The sequence below is a fragment of the Rhinatrema bivittatum genome, chromosome 3, assembly GCF_901001135.1.
Source record: "Rhinatrema bivittatum chromosome 3, aRhiBiv1.1, whole genome shotgun sequence".
Lineage (NCBI taxonomy): Eukaryota > Metazoa > Chordata > Amphibia > Gymnophiona > Rhinatrematidae > Rhinatrema > Rhinatrema bivittatum.
Window position 1 is genome coordinate 124,851,434 of NC_042617.1, and position 21,041 is coordinate 124,872,474.

Consider the following 21,041-nt stretch of genomic DNA (forward strand, 5'->3'; position numbering starts at 1 on the left):
CTCCAATTCCTGGATGCCCCTAAGGTCATCACCTCTATTCCAATTCATCAGGTTTTTCTAGACCTTCTCAAAAAGAATTGGGAATCTCCTGGATCTGTTGCTCCGGTAAACAAAAAAGCTGACTCTACCTACCTTGTACAGTCAGCACCTGGCTTTCAGAAGCCACAATTAGACCATCATTCTGTTGTGGTAGAATCAGCTCAAAAGAAAGCTAAACGAGTAAAGCCACATTCTTCCATACCTCCTACTAAGGACAACAAATTCCTAGATAGTATAGGTAGGAAGGTATACCAAGGAGCCATGCTGATTTCTAGGATAGCTTCTTATCAGCTGTATATGACTCAATATAATAGAGTCATCCTTAAACAAATGCAGGAGTTCTCCGATGCCTTACCAGAACAGTTCCAGCCACAGCTTCAATCCCTACTAAATAAAGGATTTGAAGCTGGGAAGCATGAAATAAGAACAGCTTATGACATCTTTGATGCTTCCACTAGACTTTCTGCTACGGCTATCTCTGCTAGACGCTGGGCTTGGCTCAAGTCATCTGACCTTCGTCCGGAGGTTCAAGACAGACTCTCTGACTTGCCTTGTCTAGGGGATAACTTGTTTGGTGAGCAGATTCAGCAAATTGTTGCTGAACTAAAGGATCATCATGAGACACTTAAACAGCTCTCATCCATTCCTCCTGACTTGCCTTCTAAACAGCTGTTTAGAAAAGACTCCAAAAAGTCTTTCTTCCGGCCACGGAAGTATTATCCCCCACTAACCAAGGCTAGGCCTGCGAGGTCTTACCATAAAACTCAACCTCGCCAGTCTCGTAAACAAAAGCCCACACCAGCTCCACAACCTGGCCCTGCGGCGGGTTTTTGACTCTCATTTAGAGAGCACTTGCCAAACCCCTCTTCCAGCCATACCAGTAGGAGGTCGGCTGAGCCACTTTCTAGAAAGGTGGCATCATATCACCACAGATCAGTGGGTGATAGCGATAATTGCACAGGGTTACCATCTCAACTTCCTGACCCTACCTTCCGACTCCCCACCCCTGCAGGCGTGGAGACTCACCGATCACTCTGTTCTTTTAGAGCAGGAAGTTTCTCTTCTCCTACAGTCAAACGCTATAGAACCCGTTCCTCCCTTACAACAAGGTCTAGGGTTCTACTCCAGGTACTTCCTGATCCCAAAAAAGTCAGGGGGACTTCGTCCCATCTTGGACCTACGGGCCCTCAACAAGTACCTTCACAAGGAGAAGTTCAAGATGGTAACCCTGGGCTCGCTTCTCCCTCTGCTGCAAAGAGGGGATTGGCTATGCTCTCTAGACCTAAAAGACGCATATACCCACATTGCGATCACGCAATCTCATCGCAAATATCTGCGTTTTCTAGTAGGCCGAAATCACTACCAATATCGAGTGCTACCTTTCGGCCTAGCATCCGCACCACGAGTTTTTACCAAATGCCTCGTAGTAGTGGCAGCTTTTCTGAGGAAGGCAGGTGTCCACGTCTACCCCTACCTGGACGATTGGTTAATCAGGGCCCCAACCCAGCAGATAGCTCGGTCCTCCCTGACCCTAACAATTCAGACTCTGCTTTCTCTAGGGTTTCTTGTCAATTACGACAAATCCTACTTAGTCCCATCACAGACTTTATCCTTCATTGGGGTGGACTTGGACACCTTACAAGCAAAAGCCTTCCTTCCTCATCCACGAGTTCAAATCCTTGTGTCCCTAGCTCGCCAGCTGCAGTCTCAACCCACAGCTACAGCTCGCCAATTCCTCATTTTACTGGGACACATGGCCTCCTCAGTTTATGTGACTCCCATGGCCCGCCTGGCCATGAGAGTCATGCAATGGACTCTGCGACTGCAATGGTCACAAGCTGTTCAGCCTCTGTCCTCCATTATTCGCATCACCGATGCTCTCCGTCTGTCTCTTGCCTGGTGGACAAATCAATCCAACCTCCTACAGGGCTTGCCTTTTCTTCCACCAGATCCCCAGGTAATCCTCACCACCGACGCTTCCAACATCGGTTGGGGAGCCCATGTAAACAATTTACAAACTCAAGGGTTCTGGTCACCAGAGGAAGCCAAACATCAGATAAATTTCCTGGAACTGAGAGCAATCCGATATGATCTCAGGACCTTTCAAGATTGCCTATCAAACCACACAATCTTAATTCAGACGGACAACCAGGTGGCCATGTGGTACATAAACAAGCAGGGAGGCACAGGCTCCTTCCTTCTGTGTCAGGAAGCTGCGCAGATCTGGGCAGAAGCCCTCTCCCACTTTATGTACCTCAGGGCCACCTACCTGCCGGGAGTAGACAATGTATTGGCAGACCAGCTGAGCCGTGTCTTCCAACCCCACGAGTGGTCACTCGACCCCTTGGTAGCGACCTCTCTGTTTCACAAATGGGGTTATCCCCACATAGACCTCTTTGCGTCCCCTCAGAACCACAAAGTGGACAATTACTGCTCTCTCATTCGGAGCCAGCACTCTCGGCCGAGGGATGCATTCTCCCTCATGTGGACAACCGATCTGCTCTATGCATTCCCTCCACTTCCTCTTCTGTCGAAGACTCTCGTGAAGCTGCGTCAGGACAGGGGAACTATGATCCTGATAGCACCGCACTGGCCACACCAAGTGTGGTTTCCCATACTCCAGGATCTCTCCATCCGCAGGCACATTCCTCTGGGAAAGGACCCGCATCTGATCACTCAAAACGACGGATGCCTCCTCCATCCCAACATCCAAGCCTTGTCCCTGACGGCATGGATGTTGAAAGGTTAGTCCTTCAACCATTTAACCTTTCGGATTCAGTTTCTCGTGTCCTGATCGCTTCACGAAAGCCTTCCACAAGGAAATCTTATTCCTACAAATGGAAAAGGTATACATCATGGTGCACTTCTCAGTCCCTTGATCCCCTTTCCTGTCCAATCTCTAAATTCTTGGACTATCTCTGGCATCTATCAGAATCAGGTCTAAAGACCTCTTCCATTAGAATGCATGTCAGTGCGGTAGCCGCCTTCCATAAAGGTATCGGGGGTGTCCCTATTTCAGTACAACCCCTTGTTACACGTTTTCTTAAAGGATTGCTCCATTTGAAGCCACCTTTACGTCCTCCGGCCCCATCTTTGGGACCTTAACCTGGTTCTTGGTCGCCTTATGAAACCACCTTTCGAACCTCATTACTCCTGTGACTTAAAATATCTCACATGGAAAGTATTATTCCTTTTGGCTATCACTTCAGCTCACAGGGTTAGTGAATTACAGGCCCTAGTTACCTATCCGCCTTACACTAAACTCCTGCAGGACCGGGCGGTACTCCGCACTCACCCTAAATTTTTACCTAAGGTAGTTTCGGAGTTTCATATTAATCAATCCATTATACTACCTATCTTTTTTCCCAGGCCCCACTCCAACTCCGGGGAACAGACTCTGCATACCCTCGACTGTAAACGGGCTCTAGCTTTTTATCTAGACCGTACAGTTGCCCACAGGAAGAGCACTCAATTATTTGTCTCTTTCTATCCTAACAAGTTAGGGCAACCTGTGGGTAAGCAGGCTCTTTCCTCCTGGTTGGCGGATTGCATCTCCTTCTGCTATCAGCAAGCTGGCATTCCTTTCCAAGACCGTGTCAAAGCACACTCTGTGAGGGCCATGGCGACTTCAGTAGCACACCTTCGATCGGTGCCGCTTCCTGACATCTGCAAGGCTGCAACCTGGAGTTCCCTCCATACATTTGCAGCCCACTATTGTTTGGACAAAGCTGGAAGACAGGATTCCATCTTCGGCCAATCTGTCTTGCGTAACCTTTTTCCAACATGATGTACCAACACCCTTCCACCTTCCCGGTAGGGTGCGGATGCCCTCTCCCAAATTCCACCCCAGTTGTTGTGCCTGTTGCACGCCATTGGGTACATTTGGTGCATGTTAGGACATCCTCAGCTCGGTACTCACCCATTTGTGAGGACAACCATCCTGCTTGTCCTGTGAGAAAGCAAATGTTGCTTACCTGATGTAACAGGTGTTCTCACAGGACAGCAGGATGTTAGTCCTCACGAAACCCGCCCGCCACCCCGCGGTGTTGGGTTTGTTTTTATTTTATTTTTCGGCACTGCCTGTAGCTTTGAAACAAGACTGAAGGGAGACCCCTGCTGGCTGCAGGGTTGGTGCCGTGCTGGGCATGCCCAGTAGGGGCCAGTCAAAGTTCCTGAAACTTTGACAGAAGTTTTCCGTGGTTGGGTTCCATCCTCGATGTCACCCATTTATGAGGACTAACATCCTGCTGTCCTGTGAGAACACCTGTTACATCAGGTAAGCAACATTTGCTATTTGTACTTTTTGAAAGAGCAAACCGATTAACATTTACTCGTTCCACTTTACTCATTTTATACTCCTCTATCATATCTCCCCTGAGCCATCTCTTCTCCAAGCTGAAGGGTCCTAACCTTTTTAGCCTTTCCTCATAGGGGGATCCATCCCCTTTATCATTTTGGTTTCCCTTCTCTGTACCTTTTCTAACTCTGCTATAGCCTTTTTGAGATGTGACCAGAACTGCACACAATACTCAAAATGAGATCACACCATGGAACGATACAGAGGCATTATGATATCCTCTGTTTTATTCTCCATTCCTTTCTTAATAATTACTAGCAGTCTATTTGCTTTCTTGCCTGCTGCTGCATACTGAGCAGAAGATTTCATTATATTATCAACGATGACGCCTAGATCCTTTTCCTGAATGGTGATTCCTATAGCAGTAATGAAGAGGCCTCAGACAGCTTTCATGGCAGGCAGGAAGAGAGAAGGCAAAGAGGCAAAGAGGGTTTGTCCTCCCGAGCCTCTTCCTTTTATTGTACATTCATACAAAGGCAGATGATGTGTCATTACATGATTGGCTACTTTCCCATAGCAACAGAAGAGTCATTACACCATTGGCTTTGGCTCAGGGGGTGTGCACGGATCATATCATTGGCTGCTGAAATCTATACCTCCTGACTTTGTCCTGCCTCTGACTAGGGAAAACCCAGCCCCTCCCCCAGGAATTCAGGGCCAACAGGTATCCTTTCCCAGGCAGAGACTTAAGCACAAGTGATGCTTTTATTCAGGCAAATGTCAGGGAGAAGGGAAGTTAGTGTTTAACCCTGATGAAATGGCTTGCTGGCAAGCGCATATTTCCCACATCTCACCCTTTCTGTTTTTGTTTAGGCAGCTCAGTAAAGCTTTAGACCCTTACTGAAATCTGTTATGTCTTGGTATGGGTTGGAAATAGGGGAAGAGGGATTATGGAGAGAAGAAAGCTGATTCGGCGTGGTGTGCCAGCCACCGATGAGCTTCTGAATCTCCATATCACCCAGAGCTGGTGCAGGTGGTGTGCCAACTCTGCATGGCTCAGGATTCCCTATTAAGCATCTTACAAGACATCTTTATATCCGGGCTGAGAGCAAGGTTTCAATATAGATATGAGGGTTGGGTATGCACTGAATACAGCATCACAGGCAAATAATTAAGATAATCACAGTAATTATAATAGAAATCACCCCTTTGAGACCAGAAATATCAGGGAGCCAGGACCATAGCCAGTCCCATGGAGAAGTTGGTATTCTGTCTGAAAATGGTGCATCAGCAACCATGGTTTCTATCTGCTCTATGGTATGTGTGAGGTTTGCTTTATAAACTGATATGTACACACAGCAATGAGATCCAATTAATGCATAAACACCACCCTTTAAGGCTAAAATGTTGTCTAAGGTTAAAGCTAAAATAGTGTCTAAGGTATAGCTGTTCTGTAATGCTACTTCTCTAATCTGAGAGACTTTTGTTGTAAGTAGTTTTAATGCATGGACTGTCTGATTAAATATGGCAGTCGTCCAGTTAGCTAGGATGTGTAAGTCTCTGTAATTCATATCTGTCCCCATTGGGGGAAACAGGCTTCTAGCTATCTGAGTTTCTGTATACTTTTCTGTGGGATTATTTATCGCCTCCCTTTTGATACAGAGCCTTGCTTTGGGTAAAATTTTTGACTGCATAGTATGAGGGGAGGATGTAGCCTAAAGTGCATCTGTCTTTCCATCTTGGGGAAATGTAATATATGCTCTACGCCCACATAACATCCATATGTTTCCTAACAGATTAGTGGACATGTCATTGGTTATCATTTGGGCTATATAACTACAAAAGGTAAATCCTTCATCCCCTCTATACTTTCTATACCTGCTTGAGTCTCCCACTGCACATCCTGAAATCTGCCAATTGCATACATATATGTGGTATAATTATGCAAGTGTTCAGTGATTAATACAAAAGTTCAGTTACAATATGGATATTTCCCACCTGAAGTCCCTTTCCCATCCCCTGTATCATAGTCCCAACAAAGAGCGGCAGTCTCTTGAATACAGCTACCAATGTGTAGAATGGTATTATTAACTGGAGAGTTAATGAAAACCTCTCTGTAAAGGATAATTAGTCCATACTGTAAGGTTAAATGGTACAGCATGCATCAGTAGTTCTCCGCAGGTTTGGGTTGGCATGTGTGCGCAGATCCAACAGTCTGTTCGATACAACAGGTGTGAAAAGTTCTGTGCATGTTCTGTGCATCGAGGATGTACCTGTGTTCTGTCAGAGTCCTTGTTCTGAAATCGCCATAGCTGGAGAAACAAGGCAAAGGATGAGGATGCAGAACACAATTGTTAATGAGTTGGCATTCAGGCAAGAAAAAGCGGCTAATAAGTTCTCTGGAGTTTTCTCAAGGCCTTGCTGTTCTAAGAGTTGTGCAGATTAGTTGGATAGGGCCTTGATCTGTCCCCAGGTCATGTGGTGCTGCTTTTTGCAAGGAGTCCGATCTCTGTCCTTCTGAGGGCTGTGGAGGCTCAGGGAGAAGTTGGGGATCGGGTCCTGTAGACCTGGACACCTTTCCATCTTTCCATGGCTTGATACCTGTGGAAGCAAGCAGAGAAACATATCCTCGTTCCCCATTTTAAGGGAACGGGACCGTACCAGACATTAAATATTCTATACAAAACTGATGGCTGTGGGTGACTAACCCCAGTCCCATAATGATTACTCATGGCTGTGTTCTTATGTGAACCTGATATGTTTAGATGATTTAAAGTGATTTAAAACAATACTTTGTTCTTGTTCAGCCAGTCCTTCTTAGGGGGAAATCCAGGGGCAATCCCCCCTTTTTCTTTTTGTTTGGTCCAGAGCTCTTAAGCGTATGGTTGGCTCTCTCCACAATGGCTTGCCCTGTGGTGTTGTAGGGGATGCCAAATAAGTATTTAATGTTCAATTATTGACAAAATTCATGCAAAGGAATGGCTGCAGTAAGCAGAGCCATTTTTAGTTTTCAGAACGTAACCCCATTATCAAGAAAGTTTTTATGCAGTGATCAATTTTCATTCAGTAAATTAGCAATAAATGTAAATTAATCATTTAAAGGAAAAGTCATTTGCCGTAAGCTGAATCAAATGACAAGTATATTAGAGATTACATTAAACATATGTTACACAAGACTGACATATATTCATTCATCTTGCAAATATTAATTTACACAAAACTGACACATATTCATCCATCCTGCAAATATTTCTTGCATCAAGACAGACAACAGATAACACATAATATGAGCTAAAAATCTTATCAAAAAGTTATCAAAAACAAAATTAGATCAAGGATCAAAAGTCAAAAGGTGTTTAGAAAAATGTTAAAATAAACTGCAAAGTGTCCATCTTCACATCTCTTCATGGCAGGAAGGCTGTAAATCTGGAAAATATTAAAAACTGGCATACAGCAAAAAATTACTAAGGTAAGGATTAAAGTGAAATTAGTAAGGATTAAAGTGAAATTCTTACTTTTTTAACCTTGAAGAATCAATTCTATTATTCAATTTAATAAAATCAATTTGGATTTGCAAGAAAAGGTTTGGGAGGGATTGCTTTAGATGTAGCAACCTCTGTCAGTAAAAATTATAAGGTTCAGAATTCTGTAAAAATTTGTGAAAAAGAAAATAAAACTGAAGTTTCTTTAATACAGAAGGTCTGTAGGCCTGAAAAATAAAAACTATTATACAACAGAATTATTAAAACAATAATATAATATAACTTGTAGAATAACATAGCGCCTCCTAGTGGAGACACCATCATTACTTTATAGATTGCAACTATTGTTCCAGGTTGCAATCAATAATACTCTGAGCTTACTTTCAATGTGGAATATCAGAATAGAATTTCTTCTTATAATTATTAGAATAGGAAATTAAACACGCTGTTTGCTCAGCTCTGTCTGCTGCATGCTAAAGTGACTGTAACTACTATTAATCTGTCTGAGTTATAACATATATAAACTAGAGAGAAACTGCAGGACTAAGTCCAGTTTTTTTTCTTTCTTTTCAAAAGTTCTCCCTCCCTCCCCCATGAGTGGCTAGCAAGAGTTACAGAAAAAGGGGGGGAGGAGCAGTGTTTCTCAAAAGAAAAGAACTGCACCCAAGGAGTTAATCCTTCAGTCAATAGGAACTTGAAGATAGCATTGTTTAACAATAGATACCATCAACCACAGACAATGGCTGGCTGATTCTTTGCAGACAGATACTATTTTTTAAAAATCTGTGCGCTGGCAATTCAAGCAATTGCTTATAAACTTAAATCTCAGAGAAATGGAGTCATTTTAAATGTGAGCCAAATAAACTTTGCAAAAAGGAAACTTTCACATGTAATTTACACAGTATATTGTTCAAATCTCAGTACAGTTTTTAACATAAGCTCTGCATACACTTTGTGGGGGAAAATACTCTCAAAGTATGCAGATTTTTTGTAACTGAATTTCAAATACTAATAGAAACCATTTTTTCCAAATTTGTACTGTTTGTAGAGAGAAACCATTTTTTCCAAATTTGTACTGTTTGTTAATAGAAACCATTTTTTTTTTCTTTTCATAGTGATATTTTCTTTGCTTGTAACGCAGGAGTCTAATTAAATCCTTTTTTTCATATTGATATTTTCTTTGCTTGTAACACAGGAGTCTAATTAAATCCTTTTTTTCATAAGGATATTTTCTTTGCTTGTAACACAGGAGTGCAGCTGCCTGGCCCAAGGTCTTATACGCTGATTTCTTTGAAGACCTGGGGGCATAGTCACTGCACATGGCACTTGCTGCCACACCCAGCTCTTTAATCCCCTTTGTGGTGGGGGAAGGGGGTTGCAGGCAAGATGGAGGAAGGCTAGTTTTTCTGACCTCAGTGTTTTCTATTTCCTGGGGTCTTTTCTCTGAGGTGGATGCAGAGGAAGCCACAGGAGCCATGTGATTGTGTGTCCCCAGATGTTCTATTTCATTTTCTGTCCCCCTTTGTTCATGGTTCTTTTCTGGGATGGGGAAGGCTTGAAGTCCTTCTAATAATTCTGTTTCTGTAAGGTTTTCTTTCTGCAGTTTCTGCTGAAATTCAATGCTAATCACCCCACCCAGGCCAGGTGGTGGCTCTATTGTTCTCAAGGACTGCTTTTCTGAAGAAATGGGGAAGGTGTGAATTGCTTGTGCTTTGGGTGTAGGTATGGGGAGCTGAGGATACAAAGAATTTGCTGTCTCTGAGGAAGACTGAGAAGATGGGGGAAGGGTATGTCTGCCTGCTTCTAAAAGCACATGGTTTGAAACTGCTGTTTTTAAACCTTTTTTTTCTATGCGTTCGATGGCTTCTGTACATTTTTGCCAAATTAATCTTTGCTTTATGGGAGCTCTGGGAGCCGTATGAAGATAATTGCCGATTGAGATCCATTCCTGGGTATTTAGAGTTCCAGCCTCCATCGAATACCAAGGGCAACGGCAAGCTATTTCACTTATTAATTTTTCTAAGTCCCCCAGGCTGACTTGCGCTAGTTTTCTTCTGGTGATGAAATAATGATTATTGATGATTTGCTGCAGCTTCCTGGCATGTAGCCGCTGCTGTACAGTCAAATCATTACCCATGCTTATGAGTGTGGGGAACAAACTTGCTGAGAAATACTTTTAAAAATTACTAAGAAGTACTTTTTGTTAAAAATATTAAGATAGCAAATCTGTTGAACGGTACGTACCTTTAAGCTATGACCAGCCGAAATAAGCATGGAGTTTATCATCACGGTCGGGCTCACCAGATATAGCAGTAATGAAGAGGCCTCAGACAGCTTTCATGGCAGGCAGGAAGAGAGAAGGCAAAGAGGCAAAGAGGGTTTGTCCTCCCGAGCCTCTTCCTTTTATTGTACATTCATACAAAGGCAGATGATGTGTCATTACATGATTGGCTACTTTCCCATAGCAACAGAAGAGTCATTACACCATTGGCTTTGGCTCAGGGGGTGTGCACGGATCATATCATTGGCTGCTGAAATCTATACCTCCTGACTTTGTCCTGCCTCTGACTAGGGAAAACCCAGCCCCTCCCCCAGGAATTCAGGGCCAACAGGTATCCTTTCCCAGGCAGAGACTTAAGCACAAGTGATGCTTTTATTCAGGCAAATGTCAGGGAGAAGGGAAGTTAGTGTTTAACCCTGATGAAATGGCTTGCTGGCAAGTGCATATTTCCCACAGATTCCTACCGTGGAACCTTGCATTGTGCACCCATAATTTGGGTTACTCTTCCCTACGTGCATCACTTCGCACTTGTCCACATTAAATTTAATTTCACATTTTCATACCTAGTCTTCCAGTTTTGCAAGATCCTCTTCAATTTCTCATAATCCTTTTGAGATTTAACAACTTTGAATAATTTTGTGTCATTGGCAAATTTGATCACTCGTTTCCATTTCCAGGTCATTTATAAATATATTTAAAAGCAGTGGTCCCAGAACAGATCCCTGGAGAATTCCACTATTCACCTTTCTCTATTGGGAAAATTTACCATTTAGTTCTACTCTCTGTTTTCTATGTTTTAACTAGTTCATAATCCACAAAAGGAAATTAGCCCATCCCATGATTTTTTAATTTCCTAAGAAGTCTCTCATGAGAGATTTTGTCAAACACTTTCTGAAAATGAGATACACTATATCACCTGGCTCACCTTTATCCACGTGTTTATTTACGCCCTCAAAAAATATGTAGCAGATTGATGAGGCAAGATTCCCTTGGCTAAATCCATGTTGGCTTTGTCCCATTAAACTATGCCTTATGTATATGTTCAGAATTTTGTTCATTATGTTAGTTTCCACCATTTTGCCTAACACAGACATTTATTTATTTATTTTTAACTTTTATATACCGACATTCGTGTCTAAAATACAAATCACACCGGTTTACAATGAACATAACATCGCCTGTGAGTGTTACATAGAACAATTAACATCGCATGTAAATTGAACAAATAACATCACAAAAGCGCATTACATTGAAACATTATAGAAGAGGCAAGTAAATAACTGAGATACAGGAACTTCGAACTAAACCGTTGAGATACATAACATAACGCAATACATAAATATTTACTGGTCTGTAGTTTCCTAGATCATCCTTTGATCCCTTTTTAAAAATTGGCGTTACATTGGCAACCCTTCAGTCTTCAGGCACCATAGATGATTTTAATGAAAGTCCACAAATTATTCATAGCAGGTCCGCAATTTAATTTTCCAGTTTTTTCAGCATTCTGAGATGTATACCATCTGATGCAGATGATTTGCTACTCTTTAGTTTGTCTGTTTGCCCTAGTACATCTTCCAGATTCATTGAGATTTATTTCAGTTCCTCTGAATCTTCTTTGAATATCATTTCTGGCCTGGGTATCTCTTACATCTTCCTCAGTGAAGACCGAAGCAAAGAATTCATTTAGTCTCTCTGCTATGGCTTTGTCATCCCTAAGTGCCCCTTTTACCCCTTGATCCAACGGACTCCCTTGCAGGGTTTTTACTTCAAATGTACCTGTAAAAGAGTTTCTGCTTCTACGGCAAGACTCTTTTCAAATTCTCTCTTTGCCTTCCTTATCAGTGCTTTCCATCTAACTTGACAGTGCATATTCTGTTTTCCGTTTTCTTCATTTGGATCCCTTTTCTATGTCTTGAAAGATGCTCTTTTAGCTATTATAGAATTTCACCTTACCTTTTAACTATACCGGAGGTCGTATAGCCTTTGTTCCACCTTTTCCTAAAGCGTGGAATACATCTGGTGTGGGCTTCCAAGATGGTATTTTTAAACAACGTCCATGCCTGATGTAAACTCTTAACCTTTGCAGCTGCTGCTTTCAGTTTTTTTCCTAACCATTTTCCTCATTTTTTAATAGTAACCCTTTTGAAAGTTAAATGCTGTTGCAGTAGGGTTTTTTAAATGTCCTCCTTCCAGTTAAGTCAAACTTGGTCATGTTGCGATCATTATTGCCAAGTGGTTCCAACACTATTGCCTTTCACACCAAATCCTGTTTTCCACTAAAGACTAGTTCTAAAATAAGAAATTGCCAGCTGGGTCAGACCAAGGGTCCATCAAGCCCAGCATCCTGTTTCCAACAGAGGCCAAACCAGGCCACAAGAACCTGGCAATTACCCAAACACCAAGAAGATCCCATGCCATTGATGCAATCAATAGCAGTGGCCATTCCCTAAGTAAACCCAATCAATAGCAGTCAATGGACTTCTCCTCCAAAAACTTATCCAAACCTTTTTTGAACCCAGCTACTCTAACTGCACTAACCACATCCTCTGGCAACAAATTCCAGAGCTTAATTGTGCATTGAGTGAAAAAGAATGTTCTCCAATTAGTCTTAAATGTGCCTCTTGCTAACTTCATGGAATGCCCCCTAGTCATTCTACCATCTGAAAGTGTAAATAACCGATTCACATCCACTCGATCAAGACGTCTCATGATCTTAAAGACCTCTATCATATCCCTCTCAGCCGTCTCTTCTACAAGCTGAACAGCCCTAACTTCTTGTTGATTCTTGTACCAGCTGCTCCATAAAGCAGTCATTTATTATATCTAGGAACTTTACCTCTCTAGCATGTCCTGATGTGACATTTCACCTAGTCAATACTGGGGTAATTGAAATCACCCATTATTACTACGCTGCTGATTTTGTTAGCTTCCCTAATTTCTTTTAGCATTAGAGAGAGAAAATAACAGAAATGGGTTGTTGCCACCAAAAATATTTTGGCCCATTCTGATTGTTTTTCCCCTTTTTTGTTAGAGATAGCCTGTAGCTAAGAATTCCCAACTTGTGAAGTCTACATATGCTCAGAGAAAGCAAAAATTGTTTACTTATAATGGATATTCTTTGAGGATAGCAGGATGTAAGTCCTCCCACAACCACCTGCCTTCCCATGGCGTTCAGTCCTGTGTTTAATTTAGACTGTTAAAAACTGAAGCAGCTCTGAGTGACATAGGATGGCTATCATATGCTCATTAGAGCATGCCCAAAGCTTGTAAAAGCTTTGTAATAATCTTCATCAGCCAGGCTCCATTTGCTGATATCGCCCACCTGTGAAGACTTAAATTCTGCTGTCCTCAGAGAACATCTGTTACAGGTAAGTAACTTTAGATTTCTGTAACATGGCAATCGTGAAATTACAAGACTAAAGAGCGCCGGTTGCATGGAGACTTCATTTCAGTTGGGAATTAGGCCTGTTCAGTACCAGTAGATTTTAGAGGAGTTGCACATTGGATTTTTATTGCATAGATTCATCCTCTTTTCTCTAATCCATTACACTGAAAGACCAGTATCTGGAAGAATACATGTGTAATCTAGAACAGGATGAGGATTCTTGATTCATCCTGATCTTCCATTCAGCCTGCTCACTTCCCTCTTATCTCCCTTCACATGGCAATATTGATACATGAACATTGCCTGAGAGGGTTAAGAGTGTTGTTATTGTTCTCTGAGATCGTTTGCTTCTTTGTCAGTGCTGCCATTTTCAGTTCTCTGTTGGTTTGTGGCAAAGCTGATCTTCAGCATGTAAGTCAAAGTATAGCACTAATACCATTCTAGGAACAGAAAATATTTTTTTTGTTAAAAAGTTATTTTGTATAATGTTGTTCAGGATATACTATATGTAGTCTGCACTTCTGCAGTAAATCCATGTCAAGCTCAACAATGAATGGTAGGCTGAATGTGCAGCACCTGTAAGAAAGCTCCAGAATTATAGAATACCCTGATAGGTATAAAGTGCAATTCAGAGTAGACAGTAGCCTGTCATATTCCTCAGTCACTAATTCACAAGCAAACATTTTGCAGAGTGGAATAAATTGTCTTTAAAAATATTTTACTACAAGTATTTTCTTTCATTTCTAGGCATCTCACACTGTCACAAAATGACATGGCTGCTTTAACAGGAGGAAAGGTAACGCTATTGAATTTGTAAATTGGGTTAATCATGTTTAGGAAAATAAACTAAATGAAAAAGAAAATTTTTTTCTGATGCAACAGCATACAGTTCTATTTTTACTTATTTTTTGCAGGGTTTTCCTTTCTTGTTTCAACACATTCGTGATGGAATCAATATTCGGCAAACCTGCAATCTTATTTTCAGTCTATGCCGGTACAATAATCGACTGGCAGAGCATGTAAGTTCTATACCATTGTGGCTTGTTTTCAATGTTTAGTAACATGGTGTAGCACCATGAGCAGTCAGCTGGCCAGAGAAAAGTCTCAGACTGTATAGACTCTAGCTGTTTTCTCATACACTTTTCTGTGATTAATAAAAAGCTTAACAAAAACAGCTCTGCTTACCTTAGCATTTCTCAAAACAAAAGACAGCAGTATGACTTTCCCTAGGCTCCTCCTCTTCCTTGAGGCCCTTATGTTCTCCCTAAGCCTAGCTTCTTATCCCCTTCTAAGGAGAGCATAATCAGAGTGGAACTCCCTTTCCTGTCTGTGGCTTTTAAGAAGGGTAGTGGTATCTATTTATTTATTTATTTGCAATAATTTATATTCCACCAAATTGCCAGATATCTGTTCATGGCGGCTTACAAATCACATAAGAAATAAAATAGGATATACATTAAAAGATAAATTCAAACCGACATGACATAAAATTTAAAAAGCTTCAGCAAAATGATAACTTTAAAATAGAAAGAAGGCTTCCTGAAACATAAACCATACTTTCTATATTCTTTTCCTGTCCAAAACTGGAACTGACCATTTCTCTTTGCTATGGAGGGTAGGTTCGGTATGGGGTCCTCTAGGCCAAAGGGTACCTTCCCCTCCCCCATATGTATATGCCTCCAGCCCAACTCAAGATTTCCAGATCTGTGGAATAGAAATTGGTTAAACAAAAAAAATAAATAAGGAACTACCTTTAAGAGGGGCTTGCTTAACATTTCTAGGGTTACCCTACCCAACCCTTTTTGGGGAATCAGCTAAGGACTCTTGGAACATCCCCAGTTTCATCTGATAAATGCCATGTCATAAATTTAAAACAAAATCCCTGACTGCCTTTAGACACTGAGATTTTTCAGATTTTCTTCTTGAGTACTGCTTCCATGGTATACTTTCACAACAATCCATGGAGAGGCTTCCAAAGGAGATGTGACTATGTATGCTGGGCTATCCCAACTGGCTGTGAGTTGGCCCCATAGAGTCTCAAACTAGGGATGATATAGTCCTAGAATCACTGGGTATGGAAGCTCGGGAAGTATACCCACTTCTACATAGGCTTGCCCTGTTGAGGTCGTCAGTAAAACCTGACTGGTCTGGTACTGTTGCTGGTCACCATGTATACAGCTGAGTGTTGCCTTCTTCCTGTAATCAATATACCCACTCTAGGTTAACTCCTTCCAGATAAGTTTTATTGCATCCTGAATCTACCAGAGCTTAGGAAGGAATCTCATACAGTTTAACTGAGAGCACAAAGTCCTTAAGTCCCACATGAGGGCTATCCACGAAGTTACAACTAAAAAGCATTGCTAGATTTTGCTCCCATCCTTCCTCAAAAGTGTACTCCTAGGGACAGCCCTGACAATGTGCTTTTTCACTCCACAATAAGAACACGCCTGCGGGGCCTGTTCCCCTTTTACTTCCATGCTTCCTACAAAGGGTTCTTCATTCTCTTCCTTACCATAATGGCAATACTGTTCCTTATGCCCCTGCCCAGCACAAAGTGAGCAAAAAAAGAAAACACTGATAGAGCAAAGAATAACATATAAAACATTATGTATTATACATAAGATTCTCTATGGTGAAATGATAGACTGGCTAAACACCACAATTAAATTGCACGTACCTCAACAAGAACTAAGATCGGCAAATAAAGGCCTGTTAGTAGTACCCACTATAAAATCTGCGCATTTAAGTGAGGTGAGAGACCACTCTGTCAATCGCAGGACCAATATTATGTAATAAATTACCACTGGAATTGAGGCTTCAACAAGATAAGAAAAGTTTTAGAAAAGAACTAAAAACGTGGCTTTTCCAACAGGCCTATAAGAGTGATAGCCAAACCACAAGCTGAACCACAAATATTTTTCTTTTTTCATCTTTTATGTCATTTTAAGTAATTTTTATTAAGTTTAGATAACTCTGTTTATATTAAGCTAATTTGTAATAATATGTTGTAAGCTTTTATTCAAATTCTTATGTAATTGTTTTCGAATATTTTATTGTGAACCGTAGTAATGGAATTTACTGTGCAACGTTATAAAACAACCATACAAATAAAATAAATAAATAAACCTCAGTGGGAGAGCTTCCTAAGATGGCGCCCTGAATGGTCACAGCGTCAAGAGCTCCCGATAAATTTCTTCAAATCTTTCCTACGATGCCCCATACAAAGCGTAAAGCTCGGGTGAGGGTCGGAGAAAGTTCCTCTACCCCTCTAGAGCCGTCGCAACCAAGGATTGGGAGCTTTTTTGCTGCTGTTTCTCCTCAAACGCCGGTGGAGAAGGTCGCTGGGGATCGAGCTCAGGAGCGTGAGCCAACGTCCCCGACCGAGATATCTTTAAGTCCCGGCTCACCAAAAAGGCCGGCACCACCATCGGGCCCTGGAGAAGAAAGTAGTCAGTGAGGTGACAAGGGCCCCACGGAGACGCTCCGAGGAGAGGCCGAGGCATCCCGACAGACCCAGGAGGTGGAAGGACTTACCACTCAGGAGCACGGAGACAAGGTACTACCCGGAGGTGTTGGGGGAAGTGCAGGACTTGTTCTCGAGGCAGGGATGAGATCTACGAGCCCGAGGAGTGGAGCCGGCATAACAACAAGTGGGGGCGAAGTGAGAATCCAGGTAGCCCCAACACAGTTAATTTTGCCAAAAGACCCTGAGATTTCATTAAATACAATTTGGAAAGCTCTCCAATCCTTAGAAAATGCGATTTTGGGCCTAACCAAAGAAGTTATAGAAACAAAACAACAAGTAAAGGAAAACGCAACTGAGATAAAAGTACAGAAAGACAGAATTGATAAACTGGAAGAAAAGGTTAAAACATTTGAGAATGTGAATTTGATTACAATGCAAAAAGAAATGGAAGTTGATAAAAGATTAGAGAAAGTAGAAAATGCGCTGAGAGCTCACAATTTAAGATTCCTGAACTTCCCAGTTCTTAAAAATATTTCTCCAGTTGAACTCTTTAAATTGTATGTCTCTCAAACATTAAAATTACCTGAAGAACTGAAACCTATGATATCGAAAGCATATTATCTTCCAGCAAGTGTAAGAGGGGACGTTGAACAACAAGAACCGCCAGAATTGTCCAATTTATTGGATTCATCTCAGATTTTGAATGTTACAACTCGTAGACCTTTGCTAGTAACGTTCACATTTCTAATGGATAAAAATAATATTTTTAAATATTATTTTCGAAATAGTCAAATGTTATTTTTTGGCCAAAAGGTCTGGTGTTACCAAGACCTTGTAAAGCAGACCCAAATGAGAAGAAAAACTTTCTTGGGTATGAGAGGAGAGGTAGAGCAGAAAGGAATTGTATTTAAGCTCCAATTTCCATGTAAATGCTGTTTAACACATCAGTCTCAACGTTATGTTTTTTTTGATCCAGTTCAGTTGAGGACATTCCTGGACTCGCATTCTAGTCCCATGTAAGCTTGGTGTATTGGTAAAGTGAGGAGTGCCGTTCAGGTCACCATTATTTTCCTGTATGTTATAATTATGTTTCTTTTTGACGCTCAATTGTAAGCTCTCCCTTATTTCTTATATTTTATCTAATGCATGGAATTGAATTATGTTTCCACTGTTGAATTAAGTAAAATTGGATGTATCTATAATCTGTGCATTAGGATATTCTAACACAAGTGGATGCTTGTAATAATTATAAAAATTCATAAATAAATAATTGAAAAAAAATAAACCTCAGTGATCTCACTACTTGTTCATGCAGGTACCTAAAGTATTCTTTTTTTTTTTTTGGTCAAAATCATTTTTATTAAAGAGCAACACAGGGATAACCAAAACCAGACTTTGGGGAAGAAAGAGGTACAATATGAGTCATAGATTAGCACCATGATACACTACAAGAGCAATCCCCCAACATAGCAAGGTTAACTGTAACAACACCCCGTGTACTCTCCTTTTGAGGTCCTTCGGACCTAAATAAACAGATTGAACTCAAACCATATCCCACTGCCCAGTCACACCACAGACAACCACAGACATTCCTCACACTGCACACAACCCCCTCCCCCTCCCGTACCCTGGGAGACAATCCCTCCATGACGAGCATTGCCAGACATATGTAGAGAAGAGATATCGAATGCCCTTTCAAAGTTCAGTCCCCGCCGTAGTACACAATGATCGCATTTCAAGCTTCGAGGTACAGTACATACCAGGCGGCGCGAGAGATCCAATCATTTCCAAGAAGAATGATATCCAGTGGCAGTTAGGGTGGATTGGAGATCTGACGGCAATAGTGCATAACAAGTAGACCAGCAAGACTGGTAGATCGAGTCCCGTTCCTTCTCGCTGTTCAGTGCAACCAGCCGTTCCATTTGCATTGAGAATGCCAGTCGTCCAAACCAGGTTGGGTGGCGTGTCTGGTGTTATCCAGTCAGCTAAGATCATGCGGCATGCTAGTAATAATACAGTATGGCCAAATTTATCCAAGGACAACTTGTAAGAAGGGAGAGCACCTCGTAAACCTGAAAGGAATAACTTGCCCGTCCAGCCAATAGAGGAGCCAGTGCACTGAGCGACTACTGCAAGTACTTTCGTCCAAAATGATCTCAGAACAGGGCAGATAAACAAACTGTGTGCCAAAGTACCCATCACTTGATGAAATTTAATACACTTAGGGGAGGATAACTTCCCCATCCGGCAGCGGCGAACATCATCGCAAAAAATGTGGTGCAAAATCTTGAATTGTAACTCTTGAAGAGAGAGATCCGGTAGGCTTTTAGGCATAAGCTTGAAACTTGAAAGCAAGTATGGAGTAGGGATATCTATTGCCCACGCCTCAGTCCAATACCAGGCTAGAGAGGCCATATGCGGCACAGAGCGATATGTTCTGCCGAACTCACACCAGCCTTTGATGGTGTTACACTTTAGGGCCCCATCAAAAAAACGCTGCGTAAAAGCTGACTCCCGACGATAGAACTCCTCAGTCCAGTGAAAGGATTGGAGGTAATGACGGGTCTGCAAGTATGCATAGAAATGTTTACTGGTAAGTCATAGGCTCTGGCCAAAGATGCAAAGTCGTGCACTGCTGGCGAGTCATTAGCATAAAAGTGAAACATGAACATCAAACCTTTCTGTAGCCAGGCATCAAAAAGAAAATGGTTGGCTCGGCCTGGGGGAAAATCCAGGTTACCCATTAAGGGCATGAAGAGAGATGGAAGGCCAGCCACTCCACCTCGTGACCATATCCAGCGCCAAGCCTGTCGACATAACTGCACCAAGCTGCGAGGGATAGTTAAGGTCCGATAAGCCCCAGGACTGGCCTGGATCAGGTACAGAGGGGACCAGGGGGCGACCATGCTAATAACCAGGCCATCCTTACAATATGCATACTCATCAAGAAGCCATTCCCCCACATATCGGAGTTGGCAGGTAGCGTTGTATAACCGGACATCCGGCAGGCTGAGGCCCCCCTCCCCTCTCTGAGACATCAACCCCTGATAATGTAACCTCGCTTTTTTCCCCGCCCAAAGGAATTTTTGGAAGGAAGACTGCAACCACCATATATCTCTGCTTGTGAGCCAGCAGGGCAACATGTGCAATTTATAAAGTAGCTTAGGCATGAGCACCATCTTAAGGAGAGTGCTTCTGCCAAAGAGGTAAGGAGCGCCAATCCTTGAGTTGGGCATCCAATTCTGCCAATGTGTTTTTTATATTCAGGGCATAAAGATCTAGAGGATCTCGGGAGATCCAAACCCCCAAGTATTTCATTTTGTTCTGAGCCCACGTGAACGGGAACCCTCCCGGCCAATGGTGTTGCACTCCGGGGTCAAGAGCAAGCACCTTCGATTTGGAAAAATTAATGGTCAGGCCCGTGATGGATTGAAAAACAGTAAAACATTGAATAATAATAGGGATGCTAGTCCGAGGTTGCCCCACAAATAACAGGATGTCATCAGCGAACATTGCTATTTTCATCTGATGACAGCCGATGCGGAGGCCCCGGAAACCGTCCTCCAAGCGCAGCTTAATAGTCAGAGGCTCCAAGGCTAATACAAATAGAAGAGGGGACAGGGGGCATCCCTGACGGACCCCACATAAAATAGGGAAAGATTCCGACAAGGTACCATTGATAGTAACCTGGCACTAGGACTAGCATACAGTGCCTGCAGCCAAGATAGAAAGGAGTCCGATATACCATATGCTTGTAGAGCCCAGAACAAATAGTCCCACGAAAGGGAATCAAAGGCCTTCTCTGCATCCAGGCTCAGCACCAGGGCCTCAGTCTTGGGATGAAAATTTAAAAGACCAATCAGGCGCCTCACATTTTTAACGCCCTGGCGCCCTTTAATAAAGCTTGTTTGGTCTCAATGAATCACGGAAGGCAGAAGGAGATTCAATCTGGCCGCCAACACTGCTGCCAGTATTTTTAAATCCCCATTGATGAGAAATATGGGCCTGTACGAGCCCACTTCCTGTAGATCTTTCCCAGGTTTGGGGAGTAACACTATAGTGGATTGATTTTCCGTGGGCGTAACCGGAGT

The 21,041-nt window shown here is 42.2% G+C and overlaps 1 protein-coding gene across 1 annotated transcript in view; it reads left to right on the top strand.

The window, feature by feature from the left end:
• The window catches only part of USP34 (ubiquitin specific peptidase 34), a 1,009,100-nt gene that overhangs the window by 814,644 nt on the left and 173,415 nt on the right, over window positions 1–21,041 (top strand). The window contains exons 62-63 of the mRNA XM_029593702.1: window positions 14,232–14,280; window positions 14,399–14,507. Of these exons, the coding sequence (XP_029449562.1) occupies window positions 14,232–14,280; window positions 14,399–14,507 (158 nt within the window). The remainder of the gene's footprint in view (window positions 1–14,231; window positions 14,281–14,398; window positions 14,508–21,041) is intronic.